At 32.7% G+C, this 23,212-nt stretch overlaps 1 protein-coding gene and 1 long non-coding RNA gene across 3 annotated transcripts; one reads left to right on the top strand and one right to left on the bottom strand.

Annotated features, from left to right (window-relative positions):
* The first annotated feature begins 4,216 nt into the window (after window positions 1-4,216).
* LOC105321824 (neprilysin) lies at window positions 4,217-19,778 on the top strand. 2 transcript variants are annotated; one of them, XM_011420282.4, is made up of 22 exons: window positions 4,239-4,563; window positions 5,585-5,742; window positions 7,779-7,814; window positions 9,031-9,192; window positions 9,874-9,957; window positions 11,671-11,885; window positions 12,264-12,443; window positions 12,682-12,777; window positions 13,061-13,206; window positions 13,443-13,536; window positions 13,629-13,757; window positions 14,245-14,343; window positions 14,510-14,587; window positions 14,833-14,936; window positions 15,080-15,138; window positions 15,313-15,364; window positions 15,519-15,586; window positions 16,277-16,410; window positions 17,617-17,682; window positions 17,822-17,920; window positions 18,149-18,225; window positions 19,056-19,778. In XM_011420282.4, the coding sequence occupies exons 1-22, from the start codon at window positions 4,502-4,504 to the stop codon at window positions 19,153-19,155; spliced, it is 2,298 nt and encodes a 765-aa protein (XP_011418584.3). In that variant the 5' UTR covers window positions 4,239-4,501; the 3' UTR covers window positions 19,156-19,778. The 2 variants fall into 2 exon arrangements, with proteins under 2 accessions (XP_065935212.1, XP_011418584.3); XM_066079140.1 differs by lacking the exons at window positions 17,617-17,682; window positions 17,822-17,920; window positions 18,149-18,225; window positions 19,056-19,778 and adding an exon at window positions 16,866-16,913 and having other exon boundaries at window positions 4,217-4,563.
* Window positions 19,779-21,419: 1,641 nt separating this feature from the next.
* Window positions 21,420-22,994, bottom strand: LOC117693095 (uncharacterized). Its single transcript, XR_004604366.2, has 3 exons — window positions 22,543-22,994; window positions 22,250-22,449; window positions 21,420-21,795 (listed from the first exon to the last, which is right to left on the bottom strand). It is a non-coding gene; the product is annotated as an uncharacterized lncRNA (long non-coding RNA).
* Window positions 22,995-23,212: the final 218 nt, after the last annotated feature.

Here is a 23,212-nt window from a genome sequence, read left to right as displayed (position 1 = left end):
GTAGTTCTGAAATCAACCATATATTAACCGCATTCTCTTTTAAGATTTAGGCCACTATTTTAATCACCAGTAAACCCAGTTTCAATGTTCTCTCTGATTTTTTTCATATCAAACAATATTTTTTTCGGCCAGATTTCCAAATTACTGTTTGCAAAGGCAATGTAGAAATTCTTTACTGAAAGCTAAACAACATGCATGGTGTTTTTTTTTCTTGGGGGTGGGGGTGGGGGGGGGGGGTTCAAATAATGACATGTCACATTAAAAAAAATCATGAACTTCAGAAATGATAAATTTATTTACAGCAAACACGCATTACCTTAATTCATGTCAGAACGCAAGTTTCTCTTACGAATTATAGTTCATCATTAATAGTTTACAGATCCTTTTTATCTACAATGGGATGTAGAGCAGTTTATTGCTTATAAATAGTCCAGCGCCCAATTGCTTAAGTTCGGGGTCTTGTGCTGAATATTATTTAATAAGTCGCAAAGACAATTCCGAGAGAATGGCACGTTAATCATATTTCTATATTAACAGTCCAATAATTGATTGTTCCGAAAGTGTGTTCAGCATAGAAGTACTTGTTGAGGCGACAATTCCCTATGTCGAATGACGGAAATTAATCAGTCGTTTCACGAGTAGGTCAGGTGATATCTATCAGTGCGTCTGAAAGCAAAGTACGCTTGACTGGCATTCGATGTCGTAAACAAGCTTGGAGATGGTCGTTTATTTTAGGACCTCTCATAATAAATGCATCCTCCAAGAATCTCCCATTATCAGCAATTCGATTTAAATGCTGATGTGACAAAGTGCGCGCGCATGCTGTATCCTGCGTAATTCCGGTTGATTCGAAATATCGGATGGTACTGCATCTGTTCTGAGAGGTTATTATGTGCCATAAGATTCATATTTTGAGTAAATAAAATTGAGTTTGACTTATGGATGTGTATTTTCTACAATAATCTGTGACAAGATAATTCGTCAATAATATGGTTCTACCAGTTAGATACACTTTCCACCAAAACTTAGGTTTTTGCACTCTTTAAAAAAACCTTGATTCTACCAATGATTGTTAACTAGAACACGTCCAATCTCACAAATATCTAAGGGTTAAACTTTCTAGTAATCATTTCTGGTCAGTTTATATGAATATCATCATCATGATTACTTAATTAACCCCTACAATAACTCAATGACAATCTGAAGAAGTTCAAAATTGTTGTTAGGAAATATACATATTTTTTAAAATTACTTTTCAAATATGTATAATTTCACGTGTCTCGTTGTAACGAAAAAGAATCCTGTCATATAATGCTATTATAACAATTCTATTGTTATTACAAGAAAAGATGTATACGTAATTACGGCAACATCATCTTAAAATGGAATCCAATGAGAGGCTAAAAGCCTGGTGTAAGGACTTTGCCTTGGACGTGTTAAATATGCAAGAACTCTGTTGGAAATATTGGAGTACTCTTGTAATCCCCTGTCTGGTTTGACATAATGATATTTGTTTGACGTATTAATTTTTTGATAAAAAGTGACTTATGAAACCTTGAAAAGAAGAGTCTTGTATTAAGAAAAAAAGAAAAAAAATTCAAAATTTTAAGCAGCACTATGACGGATAATTATGCCGGTGACAATGTGGCATTTTTTGCACTATGTGCATGTTTCGAAAATGTCAAATATGTCATATGATAGGCAATTGATCAGAGAGTTTATAACCACCTTTGTTATTGATGTATCTCACCTGTCAGGTGACAGGTGAGATACATCCTACAGGATTTTCAAAATATCCCTGTTGGAAAATTATATCTCTTATGAAAATAATTAGTTTCCCCATGAGATACTGATTTTTAAAGGTAAATATCTCAACTGCAACAGGAGTTGTTTTATTTTCAAATTTTTAAAAATACATTTTCTAGACAATGATGTATCATTTGGTATAAAAGTTTTTTTAACGAATGCATCTTATGCAGGTAATAAAATGCAACCTTAGCATTGGCATATTTATCCAGCACAGAGAAATTAACAAATTATTTGGATTTTTTTAAAGACAGTTTACATGTATATCTGAATTTCTTCAGTAGATTTCATGGGTAATCTGTTGACTAACAAGCCTCCTTAACCTTTTTCCCTAATTATTTCCTAGTATATAACTTTCTTTTCATTACAATTACATTTACCAAGTTGTCTTTCCAATGGAAGTTAGAACTGAAATTTTGAATTGACTACTAGCAAGGGTTTTACTTATATTGTACACTTACACAACACACATCTACGTCTTGATCCAACAATAATTTTCATCTTATGTCATGTTGATCCTCGATTTTTTCAATGACATCATTTCCTCTTTCATTTCACTGTTTCTCTTTCATTATAGTAACTGTATTATACTGTTGCATTTTTCTGAAGAAACCGTAAAATTAGAACCATTTTAACAAGACCTTGGACTTTCAGTAGGACGTAGCTATCTATTTCTTGCGTCAAACCAAGTTAAAAATGACGCGGTTTCAAGTGAAATATGCACCGGTTGTGTAGTTTTAGCTCAAAAGCCAGACAAATCTTGCCATGGCTGAGTGGCTAGCAATGAATAGACATGCCTACGTCACATTGCTGATTGACACAACTACCCAAAGTCCAAGCTCTTGTTAAATTGGTTCTAATACCTTTAGATCTATTTAAATGGCTTTGACATAGTCATGGCTAAGTTCATCAGTTTGGTTGTTACTCGTCATAAGATACGTCATTTGGTATGACACGACATGTAAAATATTGTTTGCTTTTACTCTCTCACATAATCCTCGTCAACCGCTCAAAGGAAAAGTAAACCGAGGAAAAGCTGAGAGTACTGAGGAAGGATCCTAAGTAGCTGTACTACGTAATGTGTGATTGTTACCAATTAGTTCCACGTGGTTCTGGGAAATCGTCTGAAAAATTCCCCAATTCATATAAATACATTAGGGTGGTATGGGACAACTGTCGATATTAATGTGGATTAAAGTACATTATAATTGACAGACTTACACCGGTTTAGAATTTTCAACTTTTACAATATATAACCAAAAAAAAAGCTTTTAAAAATGTTTGGAGAGGTAAAAATGTAAATCTCCAAGAGGGATACGAACTCATGACTTACAGATTCGTAGTCAACCCACTAACCCACTGCGCTACGCTGTTAGGTGACAATATTGGGAAAGAAAATATTTATAATATTTAATTATATTATATTATAATTACACTTCATTTTATTGTTTACTTTGATAAACAATTCGTCACAACATGGACGTGTCCCATACCACCTTAAAAATTGACATGTAGATAGGTTTACGCATGCATTTGTGTCGTCTTTCTACAAGTCGACCCTGATTTCCATGGATCAACAGTTCCTTTATGCAGAGAGAGTTGTACATGTACATGTATCTATAAAACGGCAGGTATAAAGTTAAGTGAAAGTGACCTTGGGATACTGAGTAGATTGTTTAGCTTGGCGACTCCTGTATATGCCTTTGACATGATTATCAAAGTTTCTTTGATTGTCTACTATCAGCTGCTATTGGCTCCTTTTGTAAACACTAACTTAGAATCCAAAAACTTCCACTTCCTTAATTAAAGGAACAATTTGCGTTATCTAGCATAAATAATTCAACAACAAATACATGTAAAATTCAAAATGACAAATGTTAGAACGTCGATGATGCAAACATAAATACATGTAAAGGTATACACAAGGTAAAGTCTCTTTTTTAAAAATATTAGTCTTAATCTTACCATGTGTTAACCCTAGACACATAATCTATCGCTCCTAAAGGTCAAATCACTGCTTTATTTCCTTTTGCAATACTTATCTAAATCTTACGTTCCATCCAGTGAAAGCCTTTTGCCTCCACTTTTCAGACATCCATGTGGATTTCTAATAATAATCTTCTTAAAAGTGTTGACTGGTCAAAAAAACCTTCTAATACATGCTTTTAAGAGAAGATAGGTCAAACCATCATCCGTGGCGGACAAAAGACCAACAATTAAAATAAGGTGAATCAAAATCTCAGCCGGGAGGGGCAAAGTGATCTTAATGTTATGCTATATACATGTATCTTCGATCACCTGTTGTATCTTTTCTATATTCATACATGTACCGTACGTATGTTGGTATTGTAAATATCAAACCCCGACGGTGTCACCCGGGCCTGTTGTTTGACTTATCTGCATGTACCAATTTGAATGTCGGCGATTTTATGACGGTTTAAAGTAACCAAGTACCCGCAGAATGACGGTATCTTTCGGCCTGACCGCACGGTCATAACGTTGCTAGAATTAAAAAAGGGATAACGGATAAAGGAAACGAAATCTATAGGCTCTTATCTCGTATTGACCCCCGAAAAGGTGTTAGAAAGGGGATATTGGTTCGTGGATTTTTGCATTTTGTTATATATATTTTTTTGAGAAGACGAAAAAGGTGTTTCCGGGGGGTATTTTAAAATTTTTTTAAACGAAAAGCAAAATGCAAAACGGGAAACAGCAAAATAACGAGACGAAACTAGATGTTCAAGATGTGGAACTAAGGTAAGAAAAATACTAACAATAATGTTAACTTTAGAAAAAAAATATTTCGTTTAGTCCTATCATGAAGTAGACACAAAATTATGTATCATGTAAAAGATCTGCTTAAAAGAAACTTCAAATTCAAGTTAAATTAAGTAGGATAAATTAAACCAATAATCAACGTTTCAAAGGTGTGTGAAAGATGTTTTATCAGTTCTTGATTCTCTACGTCATATTGTCTTGTATTTTTTAAATTTATCACAATTAAATTTGTTCCTTTTTAAATTTGTAACTGTTTTTTTCAGCTTTTCTTCAGGTGTTATGCACGCACACGTGTGACCTTTTATTTCGCCTTTTTCTTTCGGGTTCTTCCATGTCGCTAATGATAACATGTTTGCCTCAGTTAAATGTCCATTTAAATGTACATTAACAGTCGTTCAAGTAAGGTGTTGCACGAGATTTTATCAGGTCGGGTTTTTAAAAGCATCCCCAAAGTCTTATTTTTTCAGTACCTGTCATTTAAAGAAACATGCAAGCCAAATATTAGATTTGTTTACATTTTTTCCCCCAAGTTTTGTGCATGCATGTTATCACGTCCAAATTTTCATCTAGATCATACTCCTCCAGATCAAAATTTTAACGACCAATTAGAGGCCCAATTAACACGCCGATGTTTTGAGACGGTCAGTAAGCGAGGGAGGTCATTTATTTCTATGACGCACGTCTAGAAACGCATGACCCACCGTATTAAATCTGATAGGAAACAGATTTCATACAAAATTGAAAAAAAAAATCCATACGATAGCACCGACTTGTAAAAATATATAACTGACCACTTTAAAATTTAAATCATTGAAAGTTATTAAGCTTATCATAAAGAGTGATTTTTTTTTTTGGGGGGGGGGGGGTCAAGATGGTAGCTAGAATTTTTAAAACAGTTACCTGCGGTTTTCAGCATAACGCAGCTGTGAGAATATATTTACACATTTTGAATTTGAGCATATTAATTACTGCAAACTTATTTTTCATATGTATTTTTCAGCTTTAAGAAGAAAGGACCCAGAACAAACCTAGAGAAGTTTTTAATCTTCTTCAGTGTGGCCACTCTAGCAGTCTGTGTTGTTTTCATTGTCCTCTATATCAACAGCACCAAAGAGGAAAAACTGAACACAGCTGGTGAAACCGGCGCCAGCTCTTCAAGTTAGTCTAATTTAGCCGAAGTTAACAGAATTCGTTCTTTTGTGTTTTTAGCGCAACCAAATAAATTAAACCCCACCCCCATTTAAATGATTTTTTTACCTTGAGTATTAAATCTTGGCTAACCTTGTAAAAAAAACAACCTAGTCAAAAGTTTTTTTTTTTTTTTAAATCAGAACGTTTTTTAATTTATTTTTTCAAGACTTCTTTGGATTTTAGATGCCAGGCTAAATATGTTAATGCAAAAATATTATACGAACTTCAAAAATTGTGGTCAAATTAAGAAAACGAATGATAAATGAAATGACTGGTACAATCAACATTTAATTTTAAGTCAGTACGCGCAATTTTCAATACATATACTATACGTCGGTATTGAACATGTACGTCTCTCAGTGATTTCAAAATTAAGTCTTTGATCGATTCTCTGAAACTGCCTTTAGGTCATGTCTGCATGTCGGTAAAATCCAATATGTCTGAAACAGTATTTCATGTCAGTATAAGTTAATGAGACCATCGCAATGTTTGTATGTCGTTCAAACTTATTAGTCAGTATGCATGTAACTCCATGAGTTCGCCGCAATGTCTGTATGTCTTTACAGCGTATTCATCATTATAAGCCGCAATACCATATTTGTCAGTATATATACTAGTATATATATGCAAGTCGATAAGTCTCTCACAGCGTCAGTATGTCTTTGATGTTATACTGTATTTGTCAGTACATGACGATGGGTTATTTTTGCACTGTCGATTATAATGTATGCCTGTTGCAATGTCAGAAGATCGTTATATATGCATAAATAGTATAACTCAGTTGTCTGTCAATCTGTATGTACACCTATTTCTCTTAGGTTCACATGTATGTTTCATTTGGTAATTCAAAATAGGCCATTAACCGTTATCATTGCATGTTACCAAATTTTAAAATTCGTCTTCTTTAGCCATATTTTGCTGTACTTTATCAAATTTGGTGATCACTGATTTACGTAGTAGAGTAAATTTTTGATCGTTTACTGATATGAAATGTTCATATCGAAGTATGATAACTATATGGTAATTTAAAATCATACGAAAATTATGTAGGTATGATTATAGATATCCATAATGTATAGCATTCCGAATTTGATTTAATCCATGACAATTGAAATGAAACCACAGAATGTGGTTAGTTGGCTTCGAGAAAGGGAGGGGTGGTAGTTATAACGGAAACCCTCGAAATGCAATTTATCGTATTCATTGAATTGTATACACAGGTTTGTACATGTTTGTGATATTTACCAAAACGGTTACTAAAAGAACATTTCTTCAAATTGAGAAGCAAAGAATGGAAATTCATAATACATTTGCTTATTTTTCTTCAAATATATAACCAAATTTTTCTAGGGTTTTGTATTTAGGACAAAAACTCATAAGACACAGATTTAGGGATGTTTATAGCTTTCAAATCACAATCTTGTACAAATAACTTGATGGGTAGGTAAAACTAAAATGACCCCTGAATAGATGCTTGAATTGCTGAACTTCATAGAAACGAGATGATTTACAGACAGGCTCAAGAGTTACAAAATCCTTACCCTAAAATTGTATTGTCCTTGAAAATCACGCACTTTTTATAGATAGTTACATGCTACATGTATAGTTCTGTTATGTAAAGCTTTATATATATAAAAAAATATATATACATACTGTATTAGATAAAGGAGGGGTAGATACTCGCTTTTGAAAAAGTTAATTATCTTGAAGCATAAACATCTCAATCTGGGGATCGTGTATTTCTTTGGTGGCAAAGTTTGAAGATAGTCAGTTGCATATGATTATAAAATCTTTTCAATTATTTCTAGAAAAAGTTGTGAAATGATTTATGTAAATCAAATTCTTTTTAAAGAATTCAAACTTATGGCAAAAAAAACCCATGATTTTTACAGACATCAAAGATTTGTTAAATTAATCTAATTATATTTGATTTGGGTCGTTTGTTGTTGTTTTTTTTTAATTCTGACACTTTCGTATTGTTCTGCTCTTCTTTTTTTTTGCAGGCAACATCTGTCTTACCCCAGAATGTTCAATAGCTGGTATGTATAGATATTAAATATATGATAGGGTTATAAAACCTTTGGTTATTTTGGTTTTACATTGTTTTTAAAATCGTGTGACGAATTCCATTTTATACCCCATTCCCACTCTCCGCTATCATACATCAAAAAAAAAAAACCAACTGCATAATTTCATAGCCAATGCATCTTCAAATAATGTGTCCCAAAATATACGCAAGTGCTTCCAATTGTTCTTTGAATCAAATCAAATAACAATGCACTTTCCTTTCAAATTGGAATAAATGCATGTAATGCTATAGATAGATATCTGAAAATGGAGGATCACAAAGTTGATTCTATGTTACATGGCTCACACATGCACGAGCCCTGTACCTAAAACCATTACGTAAGGCAGTCCTCCCGGGGGTCTTTATGGCCCCATATGATGATTTTATTGTCGTCCGCTAATGGTGGAGATGGTAGCGTTCTGAGGAGCCTTTGGAGAGTCTGTAAAGCAATATAACAATTGCTCTCTCCAGTTCTTGACAGATCTGCTCTCGAGATGTTGGCTACCGTTATCACTTGTACTTGTATCTCAGAAAGAGATACTATCTTCTCACGGGTCCCTTATCCGACGAGATTTAATAAAAAATAGATCCAATTATCAAAAATCCAGCCATGCATTATTAATTGGTATTATTTTTTTATTTTAAAAGTATTTTTTTTTAAATAATTATGAAATCGCATCGTACCCATGTTATATTGCAAATTTTTATGCATTAATAAGATTACAATTTAACACATATTTAAAATTTTCTTAACAATGATTTTTTTTAGATTAGAGTATTAAGACAGAGCCAAGCTAGCGTGCAACAATGAATAAAAGGGAAAAAAACGGGGGGGGGGGGGAACGGGGGGGGGGGGTGTTCACATAATACCGAACCAATGGTGAAAATGAGCTTTTACATTAGATCGTTTTAATTAAGTAAAAGTAGCAAGGAAAGAACATTTACTTTTCTTTATTGCAAAAGAAATCAGATTAAAGAATTTTTGTTTTAAAGCTATTGCTAGAGTTTTTTCCTAATGAAGGAAAACAAGTAAACCCTTGGTAATTGAAAACAAGCGAAATCCTATTGTCTTGATACCAGCTAGCTCTCAAAAGTCGTTTGACAAGGTTATGGAAAAAACGATTTTAAATAAAAAAAAAATGACAAAGAAGAACAGTACTTAAACCACATGATGGTTATTTTTTCAGCGTCGCGACTCTTGAGTTCTTTAAACACGGAAGTCGCTCCCTGTGAGAATTTCTACGAGTTTGCCTGCGGAACATGGGCAAAAAAGAATGTCATTCCCGAGGACGTCTCCAGCTATACAATGTTCAGTGTCGTTCGGGAGGACGTGGAAGTTATCATGAAAAGTAGGTCACGTCGGATTAAAAAAAGAGACCGGATAAGACGCACCTAGAGTGCATGGAGATGTCAGTATTTTTCTTTATAGTGTATAAGACAAAAACTCTCTTGCATATCGAGGAGTGTTTTATTTTATATTTCAAAATATATATATATATATTTACACGGACGTCACAATTTGCCATTTTGATGCTATTTTGAAGTGAAGGATTAGTATGCATTGATATATATCACGATATATCCAAAAAAGAGGAAGAAGAATCTTTTGCTCAAACGACATTTAGATACAATTGTTTGTTCATCATAACTGAAATTAACAATTCGCAGTAAATGTAGTCTTGATTAGAGTTTGTAGAATTTTTTTAGCATGAAATTAAAATTGTCAGAAGCAATGAAATGTAAGTAATATGCAGAAAGCCTCTCAAATTTTGTACCGAATAAATTAAGAAGAAAATAGATTTTAAAAAATTAATGATTTATTTAGACAAATATTTTATTTTAAAATATACTTACGTCAGTTTTCAAATGGCAAACTATTTTATCCCAATAGATAATAGTATACATATAAAATGCTTGAGTTGGCAGTATATTCTAATATTGTAGTAGAACGTAATTTTCGATTTCGTTAAAAAAAAAAGAAGACACAACACAATATAACATATGAACATGTTTATCTATTTATATTGTAGCTGTCCTGGAATATCCGGCCCAGCAAGACGACCCTTTATCCGTGGTACACGCCAAAAACCTCTACAAGTCCTGTATCAATCAAAGTAGGTTCTAAAATTCTAGTAACCAAGTATAAATAAAATACAAACAAAATTATTAATATTCAATGCCTATAAGATACAACATTCATCTGTGCAGTCATGTGAATACAAAAAATTGCTTTATTATACGATTGATTATCTCCTACATGTAGCCCTCTGATTGGCTGATACCCAAAAATCTAGATAAATTAATTTTGAAAGGGATTTTGCAAAAGAAACCTTAATAATAATTAAAATGCACACAATAGTACAAATCCTGGGGATTTTGACCAAAATCATAGAAGTTATCCTAGTTATGAGATGTTGTCTTCTACCCAGATAATTATACCTACCCAGATAATTATACCTTAAAACCAAAAGCCGTGGGCATGTTTTTCATTAAGTACTTAGGCTTTAAAAATATTGTTGGACAACAACCTTTTATTTTCAAATCTTCAAAGATCATGAGATAATTGTCTAATACAGGCACTAGTTCTATAACCTCAAAGCTCAATTGGCCTATTAACATTTCAGTTCATTTGTTTTGAGAAAGTATAATTATCAGTTAGGCCTACATGAAAATTATATATATATATATATATATATATATATATATATATATATATATATATATATATATATATTTATATATATATATATATATATATATATATATATGGATTCAATTGTATGTTATTCTCATCTACTGATTCTGTCAACATCTTTTCAAACCACGTTACTAATGCCATTTTATATACAATCGCGATTTATATTAATTCTATTAACGCAACTGCCATTCATATTCATTTTAATCCGCGTATACTTTTTTTTGTAATTACTTTTTGCAAATAAAATGACAAAAGACCCTAGATTGAAATCGCATACATTCAAGAAAAGCCTGTGATTTTAAATGTACATGTGTACGTCACCGTAAGTGTTGAGGCAAATAAACGATTTAATGGCAGCAAATAAACAATATCAAACACCCCCCCCCCAAAAAAAAACACAAAAAAACAACCAAACAACAAAACAAAACTACAATCAAAACAAAAAATAAAAACAAAACAAAAAACAAAACAACAAACATTTAGTCCATGATGTCATCAAATAATTTATCAGCTCACTTCTTTCTTCGGTAAACATGTTTTTTTGGCACTAAGCCAGTTAATAATATACCAATAATAATTCCGATAATGTTTGGGTTCCTCTTCTTTTGAATCATTTATTTTTTTATTGCTTCCACGCGTCTTATATATTCACATTTGTCCTAGTGCTAAAAAGCAAACCGTCTTGACTTTGGCATTAAACCAGGCCAAAAGAAAGTACATGTAGGTTACATTTAATTGCGTCTACGTTTTATAGAAATTAGGAGTACATAGTTTTGTCCTCCTAAAAATCATTTAACTTTTATCAGTATTATATAGACAGCTTTAAATGTGTCTTAATTTTATAATGCAATCCAGATTTGACCCAGAATCTCTAAAATTGTACATACAAGTTAAAAGATACAGACAATACTTCATCCAAACTGTCTATAAAAACTATCTAAATAAATCATATAATTTAACTGCGTTGAATATTGTTGAAGATTTTTCATTTCGTAAAATTTCCAACTTGAAATTAACAAGCATGCGTATGCTACACGTGAACAAAATGGTGATAAAAAAGCATCCCTTATTTGAAGTAATTTCTTATCTTCTGTGTACATACGATTTGTCCTATCAACTCTTCTTCCAGCATACATTGACAGTCGTGGCATCGAGCCAACGTTTGGACTTTTGAAGGAACTCGGCGGGTGGCCAGTTCTGGGTAACAACAAGGGCGGTAACTGGAGCGAGTCACAGTACGACCTGACAACACTCCTGTTGGATCTACTCCGATATAACAACAAGCCGCTCATAAACCTCTACGTCTACACGGACTCCAAAAACTCCACCATCAGAATTATATACGTGAGACGATGATATAGTCAGATCTGTTTTTAATTTAAAAAAAAAAAACCAATTGTGGTGGCATATAGTTCCGCAATAAGTTGTCAGATAATTTATTTAAAAATTGACTTGTCACATTTTTAAGTTGATATGCCAGAAAGCTCTCAACATGACTGGGAACCTAATATTTTGTTATCAAAAACAAATTCTGCCACTGTCGTATACTTGTCATCAAAATATATGTCAAGTCGACTGAAATGTCCAACAAGTAAACTCTATGCTTTACCGTTTTGCGTGTGCGCTCTGAATTTGTCTAGTTTAACATCGGTATTTTCAGAAATATAAGAAAAGAAAGCGTTATTTGATTTTCATGATCGCTACATAATTTGTTTATTTTAGTTAGATCAACCCGACTTTGGAATGCCCGGTAGGAAATACTATCTGAATGGTTTAGATGATCCTATGGTGCAAGCTTACAAGAAGCTGGCCCAAGCTGTGGCGGAGGAATTTCACGCAGACCCAACTACAGCGGCCGCGGATATGGAAGACGTTGTTAAATTGGAAATCGACATTGCAAATGTATTGTTTTTAACACTTGCACATTCAATTAAAAAAAAAATCTTGTTTGCATTAACACACACGTAATAGTAATAATAAAGATATGTGGGAGATAGAATGAAAAAAAAAAAGTTTTCAAGATGAACGTTTAATATACATTGATATGAAGTTTTGAAAGACTTGTAAGGCTTATAAACAGGCTGCTTTGTGTATTGGTCAACAACAGGCGGAAATTTTATTAATTTTTTTTCACTTTTAGATCACTATGAAGGATGAGGACAGGAGAGACAACTTCTTGTTGTACAACCCGATAGAGATGAGTAAACTCAGGGACAACTATACCGTACCATCTAATGTGAGTGATTGTAAAAGATAAATAGACATTTTGTTATTACCTTTGTTGCAATACCTTATGTTTACTTTGTCTTTTATTCGTATTAAAAATAAAAGTGAAATTTGAAGCCATGTGAGAAATATTTGTTTTGGCAAAATATTTTGTTTTTTGCTTATTTCGCACAAGAACAAATTTTTGGAAGGTACTAAATTATAACCTTTCTGTTTGGTGAGGGAACGGTCGTTCTACTTAATCTTAGGTTTTGCCGTTGATTATAGCTTTTGTGATTTCTTTTCATTTGTAGGCAATGTTTAATTGGGAAGGCTTTATTACACGTGTAATGAGCATTGATGGAGTCGACGTCTCCTTACCCCCCAATGAAACCATCATCGTTAGAGCCATTCCATATTTTTCAAAAATGTTTGAAGTCCTCGGAAAATATCCTAAAAAGTAAATATATTGTAATACTAACGCAAATCCACACAGACGTTTAATTCAATCCTTCATTTTTTGTTTTGTTATTGATTAGCTTTCATGATAATATAGACATTTAAAACTGCAATGCTTTTTTAATGTAGATGGATACTGTTATAACTTTACTAATTTTTTTTAGTCATACATGTTCTTAAGAAAAAAAGAAGTAATAGTATAAATATTCAGTGGGTTTTTTTTTAAAATCTTTGCAGAACTGTCGCAAATTACCTAATCTGGCGTATAATGAAAAACAGAATAAGTAATCTGGGTCAGAAGTTTCAGGAACTTACCACTGAGTATAACAAGGTAAGTTGTAAACGACACTGGCCAAGAAATCCTAAGAGGGGCAGTCATTATTAGATTTAATTGTTTTTGAGAATTATGTTTTGATTTTGTAGGCTATATATGGCACCTCAACTCCTCGGGCAAGATGGCGGACGTGTGCGTCTTACGTCAACACTTACTACGGTCTCTCCCTAGGTCGTCTGTTTGTAAAGGAAGCTTTTGATGAGGATGCTAAAAAAGAGGTAAACTGTGTAACATTTGCACTCTGATTACCCAGATTCGCGAAGGTCTGATTTTAACTGTGTTATTTCGTGTTTACCATTCATTTCCAGGTTTGACTCTCCATGGCGAATTTTACGTTGTTTTATACTTTAAGGGCTGTTTTTACATAATACCCTTGTAAACGATTTCGTCATGATTTTAATTTATTCGTCATTCCACATTTTTACCACATGCCACATGTACGAAATCTGACATTAAATTAGTCCCGTTTTAAATTCGCTCATTGAGTGTGAATTATAAATTGGGAGATTGTCAAACTATGAAACATCGTACCTCTGCAGTATGTTAATTTTTTTATAATTCTTATAATCTGAGCACCGCGAAAATTAATAAATTCGCTGTATTTTAATACCGTTTAACTTAGCCCCTCATATTGTTATTTGATTTAGACGCCAAAAAATAAACCTTACAATCTTGATTTTACGACATGTTTGTACTTTTATATAGACGTTAGATATGATCCACAATCTAAGAGACGCTTTTGGGGAGCTTGTTAACGAAAACACTTGGATGGACGATACCACAAGAGCTCTTGCAAAAGAAAAGGTACTCCGACAACAACTGTACAGAAAGGGAACTTTTATTTAGATGTATAATAAAAAAAGAAAGAAAGATGCTTTTTTATGTTCAATTTGATCCTTATAAGTCCATCGACATATTTCTATACTCAAATTTTAAAAGGTTTCTTTTGGTTTTTTTTTTTATTATCAAGGCAAAATATATTCAAGAGAAGATTGGATATCAAGATTTTATCCTAAATACCACAGCGTTGGATGAGTACTACGAAAATGTGAGCGAAATGATAAGCGAGATTTTTGTATTCTCAAAATAATGTTTAATGCACTGTGAACAAAGATCAAGCTCGCCTTCTCTCTCTCTCTCTCTCTCTCTCTCTCTCTCTCTCTCTCTCTCTCATACAGACAAGAAAGATTTCGCGAAAAGCAAAATGTTCATGAATAAAAAAATAATGCCACTCAGAATACCAGTATGCATGATACTAGTAAGTACAACCCGATTTCATTTGTCTCTTTTCAGTACACAGCTGCAGCAGACACATATTTTGAAAACGTATTGTCCAATCTTAAACGGTCGTCGATCGATTCCTTGCGATATCTACGATACGAAGTGGATAAGAATGAGTAGGGTTTTTAGCTTCCTCTTCACGTTTGTACTTATTTACTTCTTTGCGATTCTTTTAAGTTGAAATGACAAGACTTCAAGCTCTTTCTTTTATACGGCCACTAATTTTTTTTCCTTCATTTATTTTTCTTTCATTAAACAGCTGGGGTTCGGCACCTGCCACAGTAAATGCGTATTACAACAGTGTTCTAAACAGAATAAGTACGTGGGTTGGATATTATATAAAACTATTCTGTAACGAGTTCTATTTTCATGTTATGCAAAAATTAATCTATCCTAAGAAAATTGCTTCATGAGCTGTAGTAGCACAACTATTTCATTGACCAAAGTCCTATGAAATATACCCCAAAAACCTTACTATTCATTCATTTATAGTGTTTCCTGCTGGAATTTTACAGCCGCCATTTTTCTCCCGTACACAGACAAAGTAAGCGAGTTCGTGTTCTTTGTGTTTTACTGGCAAAACAACTACATTATTGTTTTATCATTATTGAACCAGCAATTCACATTTTATAAAACATTGCATAAAACATTGAATATCATCAATAAAGCAATCACCATGTTCACAATCTATGATCTAGATCTATGAACTACGGGGGCATTGGCGTGGTCATAGGACATGAAATCACGCACGGATTTGATGACCGAGGTATGCTATTACGTAATTATGAAAAAATCTTTTATACTACATTATATGTAATATGTCAAACTATTCGCCCCTATATTTTGATTGTTTTTGTAGTTGTGTGTGTATAAAGAAACAATCATGAGATTACACGTACTTCCGTTAGGATGACTTTACTTCCGTTAGAATGACTATATGACAGACTTACTCTTTCTTCCGAAATCAAAATTATAAGTTCTTACTTCCTTATTATATGACGTCAACTCAACGTCCACGTCCTTATTGCATTCATTGCAAATTTACATCTTTTTTTAGAGAAAACTAAATATATTGTATTTTGCAAGGAAGCATTTCTAAGGTTTTCATGTACATATACAACAATGTATGTTAAATTAAAAAAAAAATACACCCTCTCCCCCATCATCAGCTTACTCACACTTGAATGATTAAAAGCTACAAAATCGATCAAGAAAAGTCCGTTTTTTAAACATCGCAACGTTACCTCTAAAGGTGTTACACATTGACAAACAAAACCACTTGGTATATCAAATTTTGCAATAAGCATTCACTTATGTATTACAATTTCAAATACATGTACAATATGAGTCTTAAAATATAGTCTGAAATTTGCCCCCAAAATTTGTTTCTTCAACTTTATATTCCATAAACAACAACGTACAATAAGAAAAATATATATTCTGTCATATCCTAAAGGAAGACAGTATGACAAAGATGGTAACCTGAAGCAATGGTGGACGGACGACGTGATACAGAAGTTTAAGACCCAGGCGCAGTGTCTGATTGACCAGTACGGTGACTTCTCTGTACCGGAAGCTGATGGTATGAAGGTCAGTAGAGCTCAATCCGAATTTCCTCTGAATACCTTATACCGGATTTTTTCTCTTTAGTAAATGATTTGTTTTTATTTGCTTTGTTTTATACAGATCACAATCTATGGCATTGTGTACAGACATAACGAATAGAAACTATAGATATAATAGTTACATGTAACAACATTGATTGAAAGGTCACGAACACGCTGAATATTTCTGATCTTCTGTTTGCATGTAAAAGAAATTTTAACTCGTCAATTTAACTATTTTTTTTATCAAAGTACATTGCTTTTAAGGCTCAATCATTTTTTGAAGGCTTGGTCAATAGATTTAATGAATGCCGATTTGGGTTTTTTGGTGGAAAAACTACAATAGCAAAACTCTTTATTTTTTAACCATATGTAATTAACACCAAACACCAAAGTTTATTTGCAAAGTTTTAAGAAAATCGACCGTCTGAATCTTTTTAGGAGCCATCTCAAAATGCAGGTAATTTACAATAGGAAGATATAGGAAATTATCATTTCTCGCAAATCTAAGCAGATTAAAAAATTCTACAATTGCTTTTTTTCTCAAATTGTAATATGTGATTAGTAACATCACTTTCTACCTTATATATAAAAAAAACTTAAATATTAAAATTCTACCGTCTGCGTTTAATTGGGGTCATCTCAATATATTAAAATGCACCATATTTTTGCTATTATATATTTGAAGTATTATAAATTTAGATTGGTAAAATGGATTCATTTAAAAATTAAGAAAAATATCCCCGAGTATAGAATTATTTTGTGTATAGATTTTCAACGGCATGCAATTTTAACTTTTTCTTTTATGTCATTTCTTAAAACGCACTCCTACAACGCTTCGTTTTATCATAACGTCATAAAAGCACAATGGCAACGCTCACCTATCGTACAACGGAAAATCGTTTAAAAAATTAAGTTTTCCTTACAAAATCTAGATATTTATCTGTATTTTGTTTATTGTTCAATTTTATCTATGATATCGAAAAAAATTCATTATAAGTATACACACACACACACACACACACACACACACACATATATATATATATATATATATATATATATATATATATATATATATATATATATATATATATATATATATACTGTATTTTACTGGAATGTAAAAATCTTGCGCAATGAAAACTAAAGTCTGAACAAAACACTTGACGTCATGCTAATTTTATTGCAGATGAATGGTATAAATACTCTGGGAGAGAACATTGCCGACAATGGGGGACTAAAGGAGAGTTTCAGGGTAAATTAACGCTTTCATCGAGGCATCGGTGGAGTCACTGTTATTTATCATAAACGAGTCCATCCTCTGAAGATACATTTTTTTTTAGACAAAAATACCAATTTTTAATGTCTGGTTGTTAAATTATTTTCATCTTCAGGCGTACAGAAGATGGGTGGAGACACGTGGGAGTGAAGAGGAACAGCTACCTGGCGTCAAATACACACACAATCAAATATTTTTCATTAATTTTGCTCAGGTGAATAATGAAGTAATAAACTCTGGAACAACCTTATTTGTTATAATGCAAAACCGTTTCCAGAATGGTGCATCACTTTTAAATCTTATTTTATTTTAGCATATTATTTCTGTTAATTAAAATCTCTTGCACAAATATATTTTGATACACATGTACTTTTGTTGTCACGGCAATCGAATGGAAGAGCAATGTTAAGAAAACAAGTTTTTAAAGAGTTTTGTATGATAGGTTTGGTGCGGAAATATGAGGAAGGAGGCTGCCATAAACCGGATTCTGACAGGTGTTCACAGTCCCGGAAGATTCAGGTACATAAATATTTTCCCTCTGTAAACGTATAGAAAAGCAAAAACATTTAATTCTTTTTAATTACGTCATAATGATTATAGTTATTATTAACATGTAAACACTGTAATGTGAAAAAGTTTGAGCGATTTGCTTTTCTTAAACGAGAATATAACCAATGAGCAATGTTTAAAAGTTCATCGTAATATGAACTTGGTTGGTACATGATCAAAGCTTCTGAGAACTTTGTAAGGGGGTGTTATGCCATCTTGTACATATGAGGACCAAAAGTAAAAAACAAATTCCAGAACTGACTTGTAAATGTCAAAAAACTGACCAAGGCTATTGTTAAACAGATGCAAAAGCAAAAAGCATGAGGTTTTACATGTTATTTTGTATGCAAATTTCGCAGGTATAGAACAATGTTTTTAATCGCTTAGAGGTGCGCAGCTGCAGACTGAAGTTGAAGATTAAAAATCTTTAACAAATATAAAAAGATGCCATTGGTGTCCATTCTACAAACATTTTTATAAGAAGGTTAAACCTTGAAGTTACAGGCACCTGAAGTTATATATTTTTCCCCAAATAAAAAATATTTACCCTCTACCTAATTTTTTTCCTTCAATAGGAGAAAAATATATAACGTCATGTATTTGTGTGTAAAGTCACAATTTTTATTGCTCTTGTATCTTTTGACAACAGTTTTGGTCAGATTTTGGCATAAACTAGCCAGTTTAAGAATTGTTTACACTTTTGGTCTACATCTATATAAGATGGCGGACATTAACTTGTTTATTTCTTTAAAATGTCCTCCATTACGTTTAGCTAAGTAAAAAAAACCTTTTTTCTACAGGGTTATTGGTACATTGCAAAATTCGGCTGATTTCTCCAGAGCTTTTAACTGCAATGCTAGCAGCTTTATGAACCCACAAAAGAAGTGCTCTGTTTGGTAAACGATGCTAGGTTCGACAGGAAAAGAATCCTACTTATGTAGAGAAACAACATTGAGAAGATACACATTCTTTTATTACTGCATGTCATGCAATTATTTGTGTTTAGAAGAAAATATAAATTTTGATTCAAACTCGAGGACTTCAAGATTTTTACTAAGTGTACATGTATAAATCATATTACTAATTTGATATATTTTTCCCTCATTTAATACATGCAAGCTATGACTAGGATTTTAATTTTACATGTGTTTTTTTTTCATTTATCAACTCATTCATTTTTAAAAACAAAATTCAATGCATTCAGAAAAAAATTCAGATGATTTGTGGAAAATACCTGAAGATATTAAGGCAAAATTTTGCAATTGTGTTGCTAATAGCATAATTATGATATATAAATCACATATTTAACTAGAATAAAAAGATCGAATAAGTTAAAGAAGCGGGTTAAATGGATGTAAGTGAATATATATGCATACATTGTATACCAAAGTGTGTTTAAAATATTTCTTTCACGCGTTGATTATCTAAACTGTGTCAACGCCAATGGTGATGTCAGATCATTGCGATTTGTTTATATAATTAAGCTAATGGTCGAATTCTAATAAAAATATTTATTAAGGGGTTTTATGTTTTGTTTGTTTCATACATGATCATAATGAAGCTTTTATTACTATATGTAGTAATTGTATGATTTTAAGATTGAAAATTGAAGTTGACTCAGATGTGCATCAGACAGTTTGTGTCTTTCATTCGAATGATTAATTGATAGAATAAAATAGCGACCACAGATACTTCAATAAAACCATGCTTCGCTTGACGATGCTTAATTTTATATGGCATTTTTATCATTCGGGCATTTTTTAAAATTATTATCCCTTTTTACATCAATTTCCCTAATCCCTTCTAAAACTCCTTCGTTGTCCGAAAGAGCCGTTCGTATTACAAATACTTTGTTAATTTATAAATCTTATACCAGGTACACATTAAAATGTCCAGCATTGAGAACTTTCAGTCCTTTGATTATGCTACTTTTTTTAAAGCATTGGCACTAAAGCATTTTGTGCTCATAATAAAAGTACATGTATGCTTTTACATTGAATCAAATGAAAGATAATAACACTTTATATTAAAAATACTCATATTAATCATTCAAGATATCAAACAGGAAAATAAAATCATAAAATTTTGAGCTCAAAACGTAAACCTTTGATATACAGTGCTCTGAAGGGCCATAACGTTTCGCAAATGAAATGGTGAAAAAATATACAGAATGATTAATATCTTCTGAATCATGCTTTAACTTTCCCAGTAATCTTCAGTGTTAAATTTGAACAACTATAGCATGTGGTGCCATGCTAACATATATAGAAAAAAATAAAGAATGTACTGCAACCCTTCTTTTCCACAGTAATTATAACTTAATGTAAAGCATTAGCAATCCTGTACGTATATCTATGGTCTTCCAAAATCCTGGCTTCCGCATTAACCGCGGCGCAAACATGGTTGTTGGGGCCTTGTTTGAGGGGGACCATTTTTGGAATCCAGAGAACTATACCCGCGTCATGAGAATTTATAATAATTTTTTTTGCGGGCGCTGGTGGGGAGGGGGGGGGGGGCTTGGTGCTGCTTGTCCTCCGGCTGATAAACACCTGCTTCTGTAATCAATATGATGAGTGTTCATATGGTAGACACTATAATAAGCTACAAAGCTTGAAGTATTAAGAAATGTACTGAACTAATGATATAGCACGTTAACAATATGTAGTGAGGTTAATACAGCGAACTTTTTCGGGGAGTCCGAATGTAATGCCCGTATATCAATCCGCAGCCAAATATTTGGCTATCAATAGCCACGTACAAAATAAATGAAGAAAGGTTGTCCTAAGAAAACATGATTGTACAAAATAATTGAAGAAAGATTGTCCTAAGAAAACCTGATGATTAAGCACAGAATGCGTTTCTTTCAACGTCGTTGATTACAACCAAGTCTCGAAAATGATTTATCATTTGAAATTGTAAACAAAATCAATAAAATAGTTCTCGTTCTGAAAGCTGTTTGAAAATTTTTATAATTTCATTTCAAAGTAATTTACATTTACATGCATTTCTTCCACCTTTTCTATCTTGCCCATATTATTGTCTTTGTATAACTTTTAAATCAGACATTAATTTACAAATATGTACAATTACGCATCAAAACATCACGGCTTTCAGTACTTTCAGTCCTCTGATTATGTTACCCATGGAAACAAAAAAAAGTGTGCTGTGTTTGAAATCATGGTTTATTTTTCGGCGAAATGTACAAATTGTATTTACAACATATCTAAAATTCAGCCGCATAATGAAAAATATATCATAAAGAACTCTGAAATTTTATTCTAAGTTTCTGGTAGTATCTTTGATAAGTTTTACAGATACATTGTATAACTTTGCACAAACAATGTAAACACAATAATATTCTTATGTTAAGAAGAGGACATTCACTCCATATATATTAAAGATCTATTTTGCTAATTAATATGAAGTGGCACATGTATGTAGTCTTGAAGCCTTTTCTCGGTATATATTTAATTAAGTACATTAAATATAAATTCCATACATGGTACAAAGGCCCATTTGCATCGTCATTGCGTTGAAGATCTGAATTTCAAAAAAGAAAAAAAAGAAAAGATTAGAATGTTTATTGTAAACAAGGAAATAAAGATATTTTCTATACCCATACAAAATTAACATGCATTTGGATTATTAGAAAGAGTATAAATGACTACTTTTTGCGAAAAGTCTTTAAAATTCACAATGAAAACATTATTGAAAATGTTATTGAAAATGAAAACATTATCATACATTTGAACACGGAATGTCTATAAAAGGCATGCATAAAATGAGTCCAGTAGTCTCATTGTCACTGATAATTGTACCCAGTAAATGTCACTCCGTATTTTAAAAAACAATCTCAAAATCCAACAGAACACTTTAAAATTGCTTATTTCAAATACAATTTAAAAAAAAAAATGTAATGCAACCCTTCTTTTTCCACAATAAGTATGACTTAAGGTATAAAAGCGTTAACAATCTTTAATCAGTATACTTGTACCTATAGCCATGGCCTTTTCAAACTTTGACTTCTGCATTAGCCCCCTCTCAAACATGGTCGTCGGGCCCTGGGCTGAGGGTGAAAATTTGGAGGATCCACGGAGCTACCAGCATCATGAGGATTTATGATAAATCTTTGTGCAGGTGCTGGTGGGGGAGGGGGAGAGGGAGGTTGGTGCTGCATGCTTGGTGGTGCAGGGCCTGAATAATTTCGTTTTACGATAATGAGAAAATAGAAAGGGGTCGAAAACATCAAAATTATCATGAAAAGTTTTAGAATATGAGATAACTTACCCGTGAACCTTTCCGTTAAACGGTTGTAAGCCCACTTCACAGTCAAAAACACTAAATGACTGGCCACAATCATAGTGCTGTTTACAGATTTATTTGGAAAATATGATAGCGTCACAAATGGAACAATAAACTGGCGTCACTATGCTTTTAAACCGATTATGACGTCATAAATTATATCCACGGGTTAGGGGAATGCAAAATCCCGTCTTTCTTTTTTCCATACCTATATAGAGTAATGTCTCTTTAGTTTTTACTTTAGAGCACTACCTCTTCGCCCTAGAATGATGTCTATATTCTCTCAGTTTCAGCCTCATCGTTTCAAACAAGGTCCGGAGTCCGCATAGTTCTCTCATACCGGAGAGGATCGTACAAATTGACCGTGGTTTGCGACCTCTCAGATAGCCGCAGAAATTTAGCTCTGCGGAAATTTGGGTTGACAGACCGTAGAGTCACAATTATACGAAAACTAATTATTTATTGCTCACAATATCCACCACCCATTTTAACAAGACCTTGGATTTCAGTAGGACGTAACTATATGTTTCTTGCGTCAAAAAAGTTAAAAATGACGCTGGAGTCTTAGCTCAAAAGCCAGACAAATCTTGTTGGTTTTAAAGAGCCATTGCAAAGTGACCTACAACGAAACTTACAGGCCTACGTCACGTTGCGG

The sequence above is a fragment of the Magallana gigas genome, chromosome 3 (assembly GCF_963853765.1).
Source record: "Magallana gigas chromosome 3, xbMagGiga1.1, whole genome shotgun sequence".
NCBI lineage: Eukaryota > Metazoa > Mollusca > Bivalvia > Ostreida > Ostreidae > Magallana > Magallana gigas.
The sequence above is the reverse complement of the archived record's forward strand: the minus strand, read 5'-3'. Positions and strand labels throughout refer to the sequence as shown.

What these genes read in the sequence shown, in the direction of transcription:
- LOC105321824 (XM_011420282.4), top strand. Translation starts at nt 4,502, where the DNA reads ATGCAAAACGGGAAACAGCAAAATAACGAGACGAAACTAGATGTTCAA. An exon ending in CCCAGAATGTTCAATAGCTG is followed by an intron (nt 7,815 to 9,030) that starts GTATGTATAGAT and finishes TTATTTTTTCAG; the next exon opens with CGTCGCGACTCTTGAGTTCT. An exon ending in TGGATGAGTACTACGAAAAT is followed by an intron (nt 14,588 to 14,832) that starts GTGAGCGAAATG and finishes GTCTCTTTTCAG; the next exon opens with TACACAGCTGCAGCAGACAC.